The 15,843-nt window shown below is 37.1% G+C and overlaps 1 protein-coding gene across 1 annotated transcript; it reads right to left on the bottom strand.

The window, feature by feature from the left end:
* Nucleotides 1-19: 19 nt before the first annotated feature.
* On the bottom strand, nucleotides 20-15,824 carry LOC124445886 (H/ACA ribonucleoprotein complex subunit 1-like). Its single transcript, XM_046996668.1, has 8 exons — nucleotides 15,766-15,824; nucleotides 15,538-15,668; nucleotides 14,956-15,104; nucleotides 13,477-13,536; nucleotides 13,016-13,082; nucleotides 12,894-12,932; nucleotides 1,058-1,174; nucleotides 20-600 (listed from the first exon to the last, which is right to left on the bottom strand). Coding segments are annotated over exons 2-8 (546 nt in total). The 5' UTR covers nucleotides 15,650-15,668; nucleotides 15,766-15,824; the 3' UTR covers nucleotides 20-598.
* Between the last annotated feature and the right edge of the window lie 19 nt (nucleotides 15,825-15,843).

Here is a 15,843-nt window from a genome sequence, read left to right as displayed (position 1 = left end):
TGAAAATTAGAAAACACTGTTGCTAGGCAACGATTAATTTATTGGATATCTGTATGATATATGCACAGCGATTGTTATTTATAACCTCTATGGATATATGTGCATTGGTAAAAATTACCTTTGCTTTTTTATGACGCTTAACTAACTAAATTGTAGTGATTGTTTTATACCACCTAAAATGTTCGGAACAACTATAAAATACACCGTAAATTCTCGTTTTAGCAGCGCAGCGCTTATTGACTAAATCTCAACTAAAGATTCAAATAACTGTTTACATGATACAGTCTTCACGAATACAAAGTCACTTTGATCAATATTACGCAGTTAAATCTGTCGAAAAGTGCTAGCCGAACATGTTAACTTTGCAAGACTGGCGCTTAATGAATTTCCCGTTCCTAAGTGCAGTGCGTACCGAGAGCAGCGGCGCTAAAACGAGCATTTACGGTAATATTCAAAGTTGCCTATTTAAAATAAACACAGTAATGAGGTAGAATGACGACAAGATTTATTAAAACATAATGTTCCAGGCCTCTTTCTAGGCTATTTTCTTTTCTTCCAAGAAAAATTGCCAGAAAATAATGGTCCGATCCAGTCAGCACTCTGCAACGGAATGACCATGATGTCTTAACTCAAATAATGGCAATTGAAAACGATCATAAAGAAACAGTTTCTTTCCTTTATACGGGTATTACGTAACTGTTAGCTACTAGCTCTATAAAGCTTTTAAATACTGAAGAATCTATGCAAAGATTGTGGTTCTACAGCTTACCTCGTAAAAATTGTCATTTTACACATACAAACTTTTTGATCGATTAAAAAAGTCTTTTGCACATCATCATATTCCTCTACTTTTACATTGATGACATTATTCATACGGTTTTACACATCATACATGTATATTTGTAAACGACGAAATATAACTTTCTTGTAATCACTTAAATGGAATTAATTGTTGGTTTCCATCGAATAAATAAACCAAAATAACTGACTAAATTTGACTTACAAACCTATCAAGACTGAAAATAGAGATGAATATTTAAAACCAATAATGACTTACATCGAGATCCTCTCCCACGACCACGGAACCCTCGACCACCTCGACCTCCTCCACTACTTCTATTACCACGGCCGCGTCCTCGACCACCACGACTACCACGACCGCCACCACGACCTCCTAAATCAAAGTCATTACATCAAAGTTTTAACAAGAAAATCCAATTTGCATTCAAAGTCTTTCGCGAAACTATAATATTCATAAACATATCGCGACGAAGAAATCAACAACCTAGACCACTCTATCACATCCTTACCAGTCCCAGATGGCGCGAAAGTAATTTTTGGATGGATAAATTCATTCAAGCACAACTATTTATTACAACTATTCCTTATGTTAATATAAATATTTTTGGTTTCTCCTTGAATATATTAAATTCATTATAATCAGTTTTTTAGAATTTTAAAGGTTCTTACGTATCAGACTATGATCGATACGAAAATCTCAAACTGCACTTCTCTTTTTGTCATAATATCTCAACAAAACAAAGATATCTATGAAATTAAATGACACGATGCATTTCGGCAGACTTCTCATAAGGTGTCACATCTGATTAAATGAAAAACAAAATCAACTTCTATTGAAAATGAAGTCTCCTTAACAAATAGATAACATTTAACCGTTGTCTATACAGTTATAGATACACGGGTATAACGTCATTTGTAATAACAACTAAAAAAGTAGCCACGAGCCGCCGGGCGAGTTATTTTATATAATATAATAAAAAAAATCCCACATTAAACGGTGAAACAGTTTGTTTTCTTTGTTCCCCAACACTTGGAACATTAAAAAGTCGTAATTTTGCGAATATCACGATTACGTGATCTATAGGATTACGGCGCGCCGATTTAGTCTTTATTACATATTTTATAAATATATTCAATATTTTACATATGTATGCACAGTAATATAAATACATTCTAATGATTTTTATATCCACGCTCACATTTCAAATAATATATGTCTTAATTATATATTTTCTAATTATAAATTCAAACATGCCCTAATTATGAGTTCAAATATGTTCTATTTGTATTGAAATACGTCCTAATTGAATAAGTAGATTTATTCTAATTTATATCTCGATGTTTTTTTATTTTCGCTGTTCCTTCATTCCTTTATAAATTACAAAGAGAATCCCAAGAAACATTGCAAGAGAACGAAATGAACGTGGACTTAATGTTTTTGTGGGTTCACTTCAAGCACTATTGATATACGTTCAGAAATTAGAAGTCACTTATTGTTCAACAGAAGAAATCAAGAATATTGAATTACTTCTGGAAGGAAGCGCGTCGACATTTGCTTTCATTTCAGCTCATGCTGGAACAAACGTTCAAGACATCGTTTTAAAAAACTTCAAAAAAAGTGCCATTGATGCACTGCTAAAAAAAGTGAGAATAATTTGTCAGATATTAATACTACCCTACAGATAATAACCTACATAAATGCTTCGCAAGATGACCAAAATCAGTTTGGTTTCCTGGCTCCTTCATCATTGCCAAGAGGTTCTGGGCGCCCAGCCATCATAATACATCGCGATCAAATCGAGTGTTTGCGAGAACTGTTATTTTCGTGGGCAAGAATATCAAGTTTACTTAGAGTGAGTCTACCTTTCATCGTAAAGACGCCAATTAGATATATCACGAGAACAGACCTCGTGGACGACGATCTCGGGTAATTTTATCACTATCCATAGTCATTTGAAATGTAATTTCGAAGAATAATCATTAGTAGGAGACTCGCATATAATCTTTTTTGACCGATCGCTTTTCCTTTGACCAGAAAAAATCAGGTTAGATGGTGTAAAATTTTGTCAGCATAGGACACTGGTTTGTCAAATTTTTTCGAGGAGTTTATGAAAGACGATACAATACAAGTTTTCAAGTAGCTATAAATTTGTTTTCTCCCGTCAGGTTAGTTTCTTAACGTTGATCATTAGCTGTTTCGTGTTTTTCCGGGTGTATAAAATAGACAGTTGGAAAAAGTTCTCTAAAACATGACAAGAGCGGAAGAAACAAAACCATTTAGAAGGTTTGGTGATTATAAGTACTTTAACGTTCATAAATTTTTTTTGAACTGCAAGAGTTTTTAACTGTTAAATGACCGTTGTTTAAAGTCCTTCAAAACAGGCTTTGTGAACGAAAAATACTCATCAGAAAAAACCATTTAATCACCCAGCGACAAAATATGGACCGTGCTCTACAAGCTATGGAAATTTCAAAGCATTGGCCTACGCGAGATGGCTAAAACTTGGATTTTTGCGTTTATGCCTTTTAAAAGCAAGTTTCATTACATTTCAAATTAGTCATATGCATTTCGGAAATTTCGTTTTAAAGATTTTGTGTTACAGTCCATAGTTTGACTTAGGTTAATTAAATTGTTTTTCTGATTGATATTTTTGTGGGCAAGGCATGTTTTGAAGGACATTTAAGAGTAGATAGTTCACTGGTAAAACATTTTACATTTTAAAAAATTTCATTGCGAGCTGCCTCTCGCACCGAGTAGGCGAGAAATGCCATTTGCAAATTGCTATTGGGTGCTAATCGAACGAAATATTCTTTTGTAAATGAACAGAGTCAACAGAGTGATGAACGAATGAGTTTAACACGTCAAAGCAAAACTTCCCTCTTAGTTCATTAGTTGAGATGTCATGGTGAAATTTATAATTCTTCTAAAACTCTTGTGGACGTTGCGGTCAAGTATCTATGAAGCCGAAATATTTATAGTTGTATAATTATGATATTTGCATGTCAGTCTATTCAAAGGTCATGTTGTGGTTATCAAATTGATAGATACTCTTCCATAATAGGCTGTACTACAACTCTCAGGCCCCGTTTGCACTATACCGGACTGCTATCATCGCAGGTTGAGTATTCTTTGTATTAAAAGGCAATGAAATTGTTCAACGTCAGAAACACAATGAAATAGAAAAAATCTATCAGCTTAATAGCTTTTACTCCGAACAGTTGCCCCTTTAAAGCAAATGAAGATGTCGTGATGAGCGAATCCGGTATAGTGTAAACGCAGCCTCAGTTCGGTACTTTTCTTGGCCATCACATTACACATACGTACATATTTTAAAACGAAAATCATTGGAGATGCTCAAACAGTTATACTACATGAAACATTTCTTAGCTCTGGGACTGTAAAGTCACTATTGAGAGCTCTTATTTATTTATCGTCTACTTGTAATAATACATTAAATGTACTCTTGTCCACCATGCGGTCAATAAAATATTCCTGCCGTCAAAAGATCCGATGATAACATGAAAGCACATTGCTTTTCTAACCAAGTGAACCGCCTTGATGCAAATCAGCAACCGTTCATAAAGCCATACTATCGCTATTATTATAAAATGTACTTTTGTCGATCGTGTGTGATGCGGTCAATGAAATATTCGTGCCATTAAAACAACCGATAATAACATGAAAGCAAATTTCTTTTCGAACCGAGTGAATCGCCTTGACGCAAATCAACAGCCGTTAAAAAAACATACTACTGCTAGTATTAGGTATTCTTCGCAAATTGTCTTTCTGTTCGTTATAAATGTGTATCAACAGAAAAAAACATGCGTGCGCCTCTTAACATTTTTATTATTCACTCCCCCATACTAAAAATATCTTTTAAATTGTGACGTCATGCCCTGGAAAAATCTTAACAGACACACGCCAAATCGAGATTTCACCAATATATAGGTCGCGGAATAGAACTGGGTCGAGTGAATTGATTGTCAAGAATAGTGAGCTGCCTCGCTAACGCTCGGCAGCAATAACCAAAAGTTTTTGCATAGTCTGCGTGCGTCTTGTTTTAGAGAGCTTTTTTCAAGAATCAACTTCTTTGATACGCCTTGTATATATATCCATACGACCACAATGTATTACATCTTCTTGGAGAAGTATTGGAGAAGATTATATGTTTTGCTTTTCTACCAGCCGATAACCGTGGCGTTGGAAAAATGGCGTTTAGGTTGCACTGACATAAGCTTTACCACTAAAAAATCAACAGCATAATCTGATTTTTCAATAGATGGGCAACTTTTAAGAGGAGTTGAAGAGATCCAAATTTTAATCCCAAATGTTGGTCAGAGAAGACTGTTGAGCGCACTTGTCACAAAATATTCACTCGACCCGAGCGTTCACTTCTATTACTTTATTTTTATAGGTTAAAACCTTTTACAACATTAATCGATTACAGTGTTTTCTCATTCCGAAAAACAATCGCCAGCGTGCGTTTCTGAGCCCGCTGTTACCACTGCTGGTCAGTTGCAGCAGTCTCTGTGAACGCTTTTCACGCTAACCGTACCACTCTCCCCTTCAAGAATGCCATCTATGACATGTACGAATCTCGCGAACTGTTCTATAACATAACCTTTTACATCAAGACTTTTAGTGTCATTTTCATAACGACACCTGGGTTGGTTGATCAGACACAACCCCATTTTCTTTTAATATGTACACATACTCTACTAGATTCGTATCTAGGTAAGATACTATACGTTGGTATACGCTGCGTATACTTGTTTCGTGAATAGAAGTTAAAAGGTTTTTTTTCAAAGTTCAGTTCCACAGACTAAAAGGAAAACATGGGTTGATTGTTGTATATTGGAAAGTAACCAATTGGCGGGGGATTAAATGATAACCCATACGATACCAGATGAGGTGGTGGTAGATATCTATGTACCTGCATCATTCCGACAGTGGGGTTTGGCCTAAGGCTCGGCGCGGGGTTGTTCCAGACATTCGATACAAAGCCTCAGGATGTCCATTCCCTTGCGGATGGTAGGGCGTGGTTCGTGAGTGTGTGATGCCTGAAAGTTCTTCTAGCTTTCTGAATAGCTTGTTTTCGAACTCTCCGCCCTGATCGTGATAAATACGGGATGGATAACCAAAACGGGGAATAAAATCGTTTTAGATCTTTAATGCACTTGTGTTTGCAGTCTTATTTCGCGTTGGGTATGCTTGTATGCACCTAGTGAAGTGGTCAACTATGACAAGGATGTACTCGAAACCTCCAGAGCTACGTTCTAGGTGTACGAAGTCTATCGATACCAGTTCGAAGGGAGCAGTTGTAAGCAGGGTAATGGACTGTTGTGGTTCCCTAGTCGTAAATCTTGGTTTCCTCTGAATCAGGCAGCGACAAACGTGGTTGACAAAGTGATCAATATCTGACCTCATATATGGCCAGAAGAAATGTTCGCGGGCTAAAGCGAACACGCGTTCAGTACCAAGATGTCCCATGTCCTCGTGGAGTTCCCTGTAGACCAGTCGTCGAAACTTAAACGGAAGTATAATCTGCTAGTCACGGTATAAGATGCGAGTATTGTGGTCCACGTGTAACTTATTCCACTCTCAAAGATATTTCCTCAGCGCTGGTTGCTCGTATTTCCACTCGTTCAGGGCTGGTTTCTTCTTTCCATTTGCGAAGAATAAACCCTACTTATCACTCCATCCGCACGTTGGGCAGCGGCAATGTCAACTGCTTTTATCTGATTGGTATTTTCTCGATTAGGCAAATGGTATTTGTCTGTTTCCAGAATATCCGGCTGGCTCGTTATTGACAATATCCAGATCGCATCGCCATTATTTGCAGAGGAGACGTGAGAAGCGGTGGCCGAAAACTCCTGGTTTGAGATCGTCTGGGTACAAGAATTCATGTATTTCTGGAAATCACCTGGGATTGGGGATAAGCAATCGGCATCGATGTTGGCTTTTCCTGGTCTATAATTAATCTGGAACTTAAAAGCTGACAGTTCCAATATCCACCGCAATCCGGTTGCATTGAGCTTCGCCGACGAAAGAACGTACTTCAATGGGTTGTTGTCGGTATACACCATAAAGGAAGGAGCGAAATAAAGATAGTCGCGGAATTGTTCGGTAATCGACCATTTCAGGGCCATGAACTCCAGCTTGCCTGCATGAAGGCGGTAGTTCTGCTCAACTACGCTCAACATACGTGAAGCATACGCAATGACTCGCAACGTCCCCTCTTAGTTTTGGTAAAGAACAGGTCCGAGACCCTCCTGTGAAGCGTCGGTATGAACAATAAACTGGGCGTTTTACTCCGGGTAAGCTAGAATAGGTGGTGATGTGATGCATTCAATCAGTATGTCCATCGCAGTTTATGCTCTGTAGTCCATTGTACCGGATATTTCGAAGGAAGTTGACCATTAATCATTGATGATTTCGTCTTCCGAATTTTTCCATCGAGCAGTTGGTATATTGGCTTCGCATTCCGGGAAAAGTCCTCAATATGGCGCCTATAAACTCCAAGGAAACCTATGATTCTCCGAACTTCTCCTACCATCTTTGGGACACTGTTCTTCAATTTCGTTACAGCCTCGGCTACCTTTGGGTCGACATAATATCCGTCCTTCGATACTACTCCATCCAGAAACGAGACTTCATTTTGGAGCAATTTGCATTTACCTGGTTTAAGTTCAACCCATGATTTCGCAACCGCCGAAGGACTTGTTGGACATGCTCTAAATGGTTTTCGAAGGATTTGGAGAAGACAATAATGTCGTCCAAATAAGGGATGCACACTTGGCCACGAAGATCTCCGAGACAACCCTCCATGAAACATGGAAACTGGCCGGGACGTTTGTTAATCCGAAGGGTATGCGTATCCACTCGTTTAATCCTCACGGGGTTATAAAAGCACTTAGTGGTTGACAGTCAGGGCTAATATACCCATGGTGATAAGCCTTCCTTGGTCTAACGTACTAAACCATGCATTCCCCCCAAGATTGTCCAGTGTCTCTTGGATCCTAGGGATCGGATGACGATCCGGAATTGCTTTTTTTATTTAATTCACGATAGTCCACACACAATCTCATCCTCCCATCTTTTTTTCTCACACAAACAACACTGCTTGAGTAAGGTGACCTCGATTTTCGGATGAAGTTCTTGTTTAGTAGATCTTCTAAGTAATGCTCGACTTCTGGGTACAAGGGACGTGGGATAGCCGTGTAGTTTTTCTGCACTGGTCTCTTGTCCACCAGGTTGATCTCCATCTTCAGGTCCGGGATACACCCGATATCATCTTCACTTGTACCGAAAGCCTCTCTTTCCTCATGCAACATTTTCCGAGCTGTACATTGTTGCTCTATGGCTAGTCCCCGCATGTCAACCTCAGGTACTTCACGTTGCTTCCATTTCTCATTCTTGTTGTTTTCTCCAGTTGATGTTTTTAGCTGATCAGCTATCGTTGGTTTCGTTGTCTAATCTGGCTTTTCACCCTCTTCTGATTCTCGCAACTTTACATCGATTGCAGTCACTGAGCGAACCAACTGGAGGCGTCCTAACACCGTTTTTTGGGTAACGTTATGTCGTGCTTTGCGTTGTTAGGCATATGAACCTCTAAGGTAGTAGATTTTCCCTTTTTTATAGTCGTCAATGTTTCTTGAACGGTCAATCCCTGCAGCCATTCTCTTCGTTCGTAGGGTTCAAAAAGGACTGGCATGGTCCTCGTCACACTTTCTTTGTTTACTCAACACGGCACCCCAACGGATTTACCTTTAAGTATGACAATGTCACGCTTGGTTGTTACACTTCACAGAGATTCATGATTGTTAGTCTGTATTAGACTTATCAGTTGCCTTGCGTTTTCCTCTGACACATTTGTAAAACTTCTGGAGACGCTATGCACTATCGCCAGATTGTTTGCTAGATTATCACTGTCTTTCGTATTAAGTTCGATGACGTTATACCCAATGGTCGGCTGTTCAAGTTGCTCTCGAGTGACTAGGAAAGGGACGGTAACCTCTTTTTCTTCTGGGCCATGTAGTCGGAACCTTGCCTCAACCGAACCTTCATAGAGAATGGATGTCCCATTGGCAGCAGTCAGTTTCAGGTCAGCCCCCACTTCCAGTAGCTCATTGATGTGTCGTATCTCCAAGTCAGAAAGCTGTTTTTTTAGAAGATGGTCGGTAATGATAGAAACTTGAGCTCCAGTGTCCCACAGTACCTCCACATTTAAACCATTTAATTGACAACTAAGTGAACATTTCCTTCTCACTAGTCTTGCCACTGCAGCACGTTGTTTCGGAGTGATGTGACTCACAAAAACATTAGAGTCACAACCATCCCCCAGTCCTTTAATGGTGTCGGCCTGTGATCTAGGTAGTCCTTGGACTGGTCGGTCGCGCCAGTCTCTGAATGCTTTTCACGCTAACCGTATCACACTGAGGGCAAGAGGTTTAAGGATTCAAAGGAGACGAGCCCCACCCTCATATAAGACCAGTTTGGAGCAATGAGCCAATGATGAAGCCAAAATTTCAGAAATGTGTACAAAGTTAGGATTATCATGTTGATCTCTAAATTAGTAGCGTTCAAAATGCCAGCTCTATTTATGCTACCTAATCTAAGGAACCCTAAAATTTCAAAAGGGAGAGCATAAATTTGAATCACAGTATTTCAAAAGAAAAGAATGATTTCCCATTTGCCAGAGAATATAAGGGAGTTTTAAAGTTTAAATGACGGCTATAAAATATTTGAGTTGAGAGGCCATAAAGTTGTTTTCATGGCTGAGCCACTTGACATGTCAAAATTTTGTGTTTTCATTAGTTTCAATTTTACTAAATAACATACATTTCAATTTCTACCAAATAATGGGAATCCTCCATGAAAAAATATTGTAGAGCCCTGTGGCCTAAATTCAAAGAGCGGTGAATTGAAATAAATTCAAGAGATTGTCTCAGGATCCTCAAAATGAGGACTTGACAAGGGAGTGTTTAGAAATTTTAAATGTTCATTGTTGGTATTAAATTCATTGTACATTCATGAATTCATATTCTCTTCCAATTGGTAGCACTTTACTAATTTCTTGTTATAATGTCAATGCAGACCATGATCTGTAGAATGGAAATTCGTAAATAACAAAATTTTGTTGTTGTAATTTAATTCCATTTTTGTTTCAAATGGAAATGGACGATGACGTTGAGCTTCGTTTTCTTGACCTGTTGTAGTTTACAGTTAGGAAACGGTTTGCCTATTCCTCCTCTAAGTCAGCGATTTAGGATACCACTTGGACTAACATTACTCAAAACTTGCAATGCTTCAGCAGCAATGCGACATGCACTCGATAGATCTTCCCTCGACATTTTAACTTCGTTTCAAATGCTTCCGTGATACAGAAATCGGCGGACTATTGATTATTCCTTCTACGACATTATTTGATATTTTGAAATAGTTAAATTTGTAGTTAGGACATGTTTGAATTTGTTATTAGGACATATTTGAATTTCTAATTAGGACATATTTGAATTTATAATTAGAACATATTTGAATTTATAATTAGAACATATTTAAATTTATAATTAGGACATGTTAGAACATATAATTAGGACATATTTGAACTTATAATTAAGGGCCTGATTATAAGGAGGAGAGATGGAGAGATGACCCGGATAGCGAGCTAGCCCGATGATTTCAAGGGATTAAAAGAAGCCAAAACTTCAAGGTTAAAAATTACAACTGTTTGCAAAGTACCAAACGTCATTCAGGTTGTAATTCTCAAATTAGGGCAAATTGGTTGTTTTAATTTTAAATGTTTTGCAATTTCACAATATTCTGATTTAACAACGTCTCAAAACATTTGGTATATGTAATAGGATGGTTTCTCGTGCAATTTGGAAAACATGCACTCGTGAGTTTCTCAAAGACTTCAAATTGCACTCGTTCGAAGTCTTTAAAAAACTCACGAGTGCATGTTTTCCAAATTGCACGAGAAACCATGCTATTTTATATTATTATTCTATGGCAAGTGTCACTTCCGGCAAAATAGCGCGCTTTGAATGGCTGAGAAACATTTTTGCCGGTCCATTATTTTCCCGTAATCGACCACGGTCCAAAAACGCGTATTTTTACTGTCAAATGTGAACAAACTTCGTAATTCAAACAGAAAAAAACGCAAAATAAACGAAACAAAAAACCATTTACGAATGTGATTCGAAGGAAAAACACTTGGAAAACAGTCTAACTATCCAGACGATACAATTTGAAACGATTTGTTTTTATGGGCGAAAACTAGAAAAGTAAAAGCCAACCCGTACAAAAGAGCACATGCGAGAAAGAAAGCAAGCTTCGTTTCAGGTCATATAATGCCATATTATAATCCTTTTAATAACCTCGCTTTCTCGGTTACGAATGTGATTCGAAGGAAAAACACTTGGAAAACAGTTATAGTATCCAGACAATACAATTTGAAACGATTTATTTTTTATGGACGAAAACTAGAAAAGTGCAAACGAACCCGTAAAAACAGCAAGAACGAGAAAGAAAGCAAGTTCGTTTCAAGTCTAATAGCCTCGCTTTCTCGGTCTTTACTGAGAAATATCAAACCTCAGTCTTTTTGTACAAACCTCGCCCTACGGGCTCGGTCTGTACAAAAAGACCTCAGTCCGTTAATTCTCCGTAAGACCTCGCGCTCGGTTATTAAGGGCTTAATAATATACGTGAAAAGATTTGTCAATTCTGTTGATTTTTAACTTCAGCGTACGTACATTTCAGCCAACTAGTTATTTAATATCGACCAGCTTGTATACTTCAATTCCGTCGGATATTACTTTTCACAGCACCATAACTACCACACACACCGCTAGAACAAGGTATCTACTTTTAGCAGTGTTCATATTTGTATCCAGAAACATCTTTAAAACGATGAAGTTCACACTCGTTCGCCAAAGATAATCTACTTAAAACTTACGCCAGCCATTGTAATTGCTTTGTTTACAATAATGTAACTTTCCCGCCTTTGAAATGTTTCATTTTGATTGCCTCTTATACTACTTCTTTGTTTGACTAACCAATCAGGAGCAGTTTTGAAGAGAAATCAGCACTGGTGTTTCGCTTTTTTGCACCGGTGTTTCGCATTTTTGCACTGATATTTAGGAAAAATTGCACTGCTCTTAACCAATCAGAACTGAATTGTATATTATTAAAAATTAAAACCAATTTGCCCTAATTTGAGAATTACAACAGGAGTGACGTATGGTGCTTCGCAAACAGTTATAATTTTTAACCTTAAAGTTTTGCCTCCTTTCGAGCCCTTGAATTCATCGGGCAAGCTCGCTATCCGGGTCAGCTAGCCTCCATATAATCAGGCCCTAGGACATATATACTTGAAATGCAAGCATGGATATAAAAATCATTAGAATGTATTTATGTTACTGTGAAAACAGATGTAAAAATAGTAAAATATTAAATATATTTATAAAATATGTAATAAAGACTAAATCGGCGCGCCACATAGGATTGAGGAAATGCTATTGGTTACTGTGAAAACATATGTAAAAATAGTAAAATATTGAATATATTTATAAAATATGCAATAAAGACTAAATCGACGAGCCATATAAGATTAAAGAAATGCTATTGGCTAGCTTAATCACGTGATAAAATGTGATTGGCTAACAAAAAAACTAAGCGATGGCTGATCAATTTTGTTGAAATTTTGTTATTGAAGAGGAAGTAAAAACAATGTTTGAAAACCGGGTTTTTTCTTTTCTTTTGCTCAAATACGTCCACTCAAAGCATTCTTAATTTCTTTATTTGCCCTTTTCAGGGATAAATTCAGGTAAATATTTTCGTTTGTCATTTAAAAACAAGAAATTTTCTGTGACGTCAATTCTGTGCGTCTGTCCTCTTATAGATCAAAGCTATCGACCAATGAAATTTCTCAAAATTCTTCTGGTTATTATATAAATTGTCATACACCATGAATAAGACGCTAATCAGAGCATATTGCGGCAACAATCACAAAACGAAATGTGTACAAACTCTTGAAAAAGTCCAGCGCCTAGAGGGTTAAGTTTGTAACCACTACTAAGTCTTTGCTTACCTCTTCCGCGACCAAAGGAGCCAACGCCACCGCGAGGACCTATGTGCACAAACATTTTCTTTTATTGGGCAAACTTATTAACGTTTGCAGGTATTATTCTTAAAAGTACGCATTCAGCAAACCTTTCTGTCCGGGTGGTTTAGGCAAGAATCTTGACAGAGGAAGAAGTTTAGCAGGATCAATAAAAAACTAAAAAAATAAGACCAATAGTTGCAAATCAGGCTGGTTAAACTGTTATGTGATTCACATAATAACATCACTTCAAGATGACAAAGCCACCTAAACTTTAAAATAAACCTACCAAGAATATCGATAGTTGAACAAACTACTTAGTAGCCTAACAGCAAATTTCTGAAAGGGCCTCACTGGACGTACATCAACTGCCACAGTGCCACTTACTTAAGCATTAAACAATATTCAAACTTTGAATAGCTACGTGTTAGCAGTCTTATTTAAACTTGAAAACATGCACGCAGCATTACAAGAACATAAATAGTAGAGCAATGTCTTCAGTACTAAATTTCACCCGCTTGATTTCAGAAATAAGAACACAATACAAATTTCCTTAAGGGGATTTGCTTACTTTTTGCTTCTTATTAAAACTGGTAGCGTTCATTCCAGCTCCAAGCTTGACAGAAAAATACTTCAGAAAGAATTAAGGAAAAATCACGATATGGCATCGGATAAATTTATGAAACTAGAAGAATAAGATCAGCCTGGTAAAACAAGACCACTCACAAGAAATTTTATTAAGTAGACATTGATTTTGTCGATACGTACAAACATATGGCTCATGAAAATGACTTTGTGCATTGACATATTTATCGCTAAAGTTCTTCTTTTGCCTGGTAAACTTTGTAGCAAATGGGATTGCAAGAGTGTACATTCTAAGAATGCTGTTCAAACAGTTACAAATCCCAATCGATCATTCTTAAAAACTTATTGCTACTTTTTACTTTTTGCCAGTTCTACAATAAGCGGAGCGCGTTCTGAACTCGTTCCAAAAGCGTTCCAGTTACGTTCCAATTGTGTTCGGCTAAAGCTGGAACGCGTATCAAAACGCATTGTTGGCCGCATCCGATATCGATCGATAATCATCATTTATAGTCGCGCTATACAAGTCTTCATCTTCGGAAATTGTCTATGACATAGACTCTATGTCATACCGAGTTTATTTGAACAGTCGGGCACGCGTTCAGAACGTGTTCCCTAATTTTTTTGGAACGCGTTCGGGACGCGTTTTCGGTAAACTTACTTCTGCAAAAGGAACGCAAATGGAACGCGATTGCAGTGTTAAGTTACTTCTGAGCGGTAACATTATCATCAACTGATTATCACACATTGACATACGTTTCGATAAATTACAAGTTATTAAAATTTGCGTCTGTTTGCATCAAACAAAAGAAGATTGTCTGAGAGCATGAAATGGCAATTTGAAAAGCAAACCAGCATTAAACAAATACACAAGCAATTTTCATCGTTTTTGTAGCTGTCATTACTTTTTCAGCAGCTTTTCAGAGATCATTAAGTAACATTAAACAAACCACATCGGGGTCAGATTAGAAAAATAACTTCTTTAGATAGTTAAATCAATTTTAAGAACACTTGCAAGATATTTCATATGTCGAAAGTTTTATCTTCATGGATTTTTGATCCAAGAAGTAGGTGACTACAATGCCCTAACTGAAAGGAAGGTAAAAAGGACAAAACCCTCATGTTGTAAAGTATACAGAATTTCGACAATATGGAATTTCAATGGCAATAGCATGCAAACAGTTTTACTTTAATATTGCAAATGTTCTGAAAATCAGTTTAACCATGCATCAAAAGAAGTTTTTTCCCTGTCCTTGATACTTATGACAATATACCTCTGACTGAATAAACAATGCTAAATTGCCAATAATCTGAAATCAACATTACACAACCAAACATCGTGAAATTCATCAATTGATCATTTCAATATCCAAAAACCAATTTTCATCCATGCTATTACCACAGCTAAGAATAAATATGTCATTCTACCACACACAAAACATAAAATCTTTATAATTGCCAAGGATACAAAACTGTTAATAGGTCCAAAGATATCATCCACTTTACCAATTTGTGATTTATCGTCAAGGAACACAGGGGCATTAAAGAATGGAACTTTTTCATTTGAACACTTGCACACCAAATCTTCTTCGCAGGAATGGAAAAATTCACCAAGTTCTATGAAGGAAAAATTCACTCATTCATACATAAAAAAGTCCTTATTGCCAGCTAAGGATGTGCGAAAAAATAATCTTGATTTTGTAGCCTTTCTCTGTGCAGTTTGACCTTCACTGAGGACTACTAGTGTTTCAAATAAAGGAAAACATTCTACAACAAAAACAAAATATTTCAAATCTATAACAACTTCACCAGAAGTTCACCAGCACTGCACACATGAAAAGCACCAATTGCTAAATTAGAGAAGAAGCCAATGTCCTTTTTTACTTCATTTTATATTTCATCAAAACTGTTATTACTTGTATTACTTTAATGCAATAATTTCACAATTTAAAAGGTTTATTTTGAAATTCTTACTTTATTTGCTAGCCTCATCTGTATTTATTTGATTTTACTACGGCAAAAATAAGCACAAATCTTAAGTTAATATTACCAACAACTTGTTCCGGAGGTCCAAAGTCTTGAATTCGGCCACCACGACCTCTACCTCTGCCTCCAACACGACCTCTACTACCACGAGACCTCCCCCCACCACGAAAGGACATTATTTAACGCTTTCAATTTCTAAAATATAAAAAGCTGTAGCGACGATATACAAAAAATATTATTTGACATACAGTACGACGCACGTGGCAAATAAAAGCATCACAATTCACAATACCAAAAGAAGAACGCGGGCTCATACAAGATGATCAATCACATATGATCTATGTGATGAAACCACTGATGAAACCTTGAT

Source organism: Xenia sp. Carnegie-2017, unplaced genomic scaffold (genome assembly GCF_021976095.1).
Source record: "Xenia sp. Carnegie-2017 unplaced genomic scaffold, XeniaSp_v1 HiC_scaffold_22, whole genome shotgun sequence".
NCBI lineage: Eukaryota > Metazoa > Cnidaria > Anthozoa > Malacalcyonacea > Xeniidae > Xenia > Xenia sp. Carnegie-2017.
Note: the sequence above shows the minus strand (reverse complement) of the source record. Positions and strands in the feature narration are given on the sequence as shown.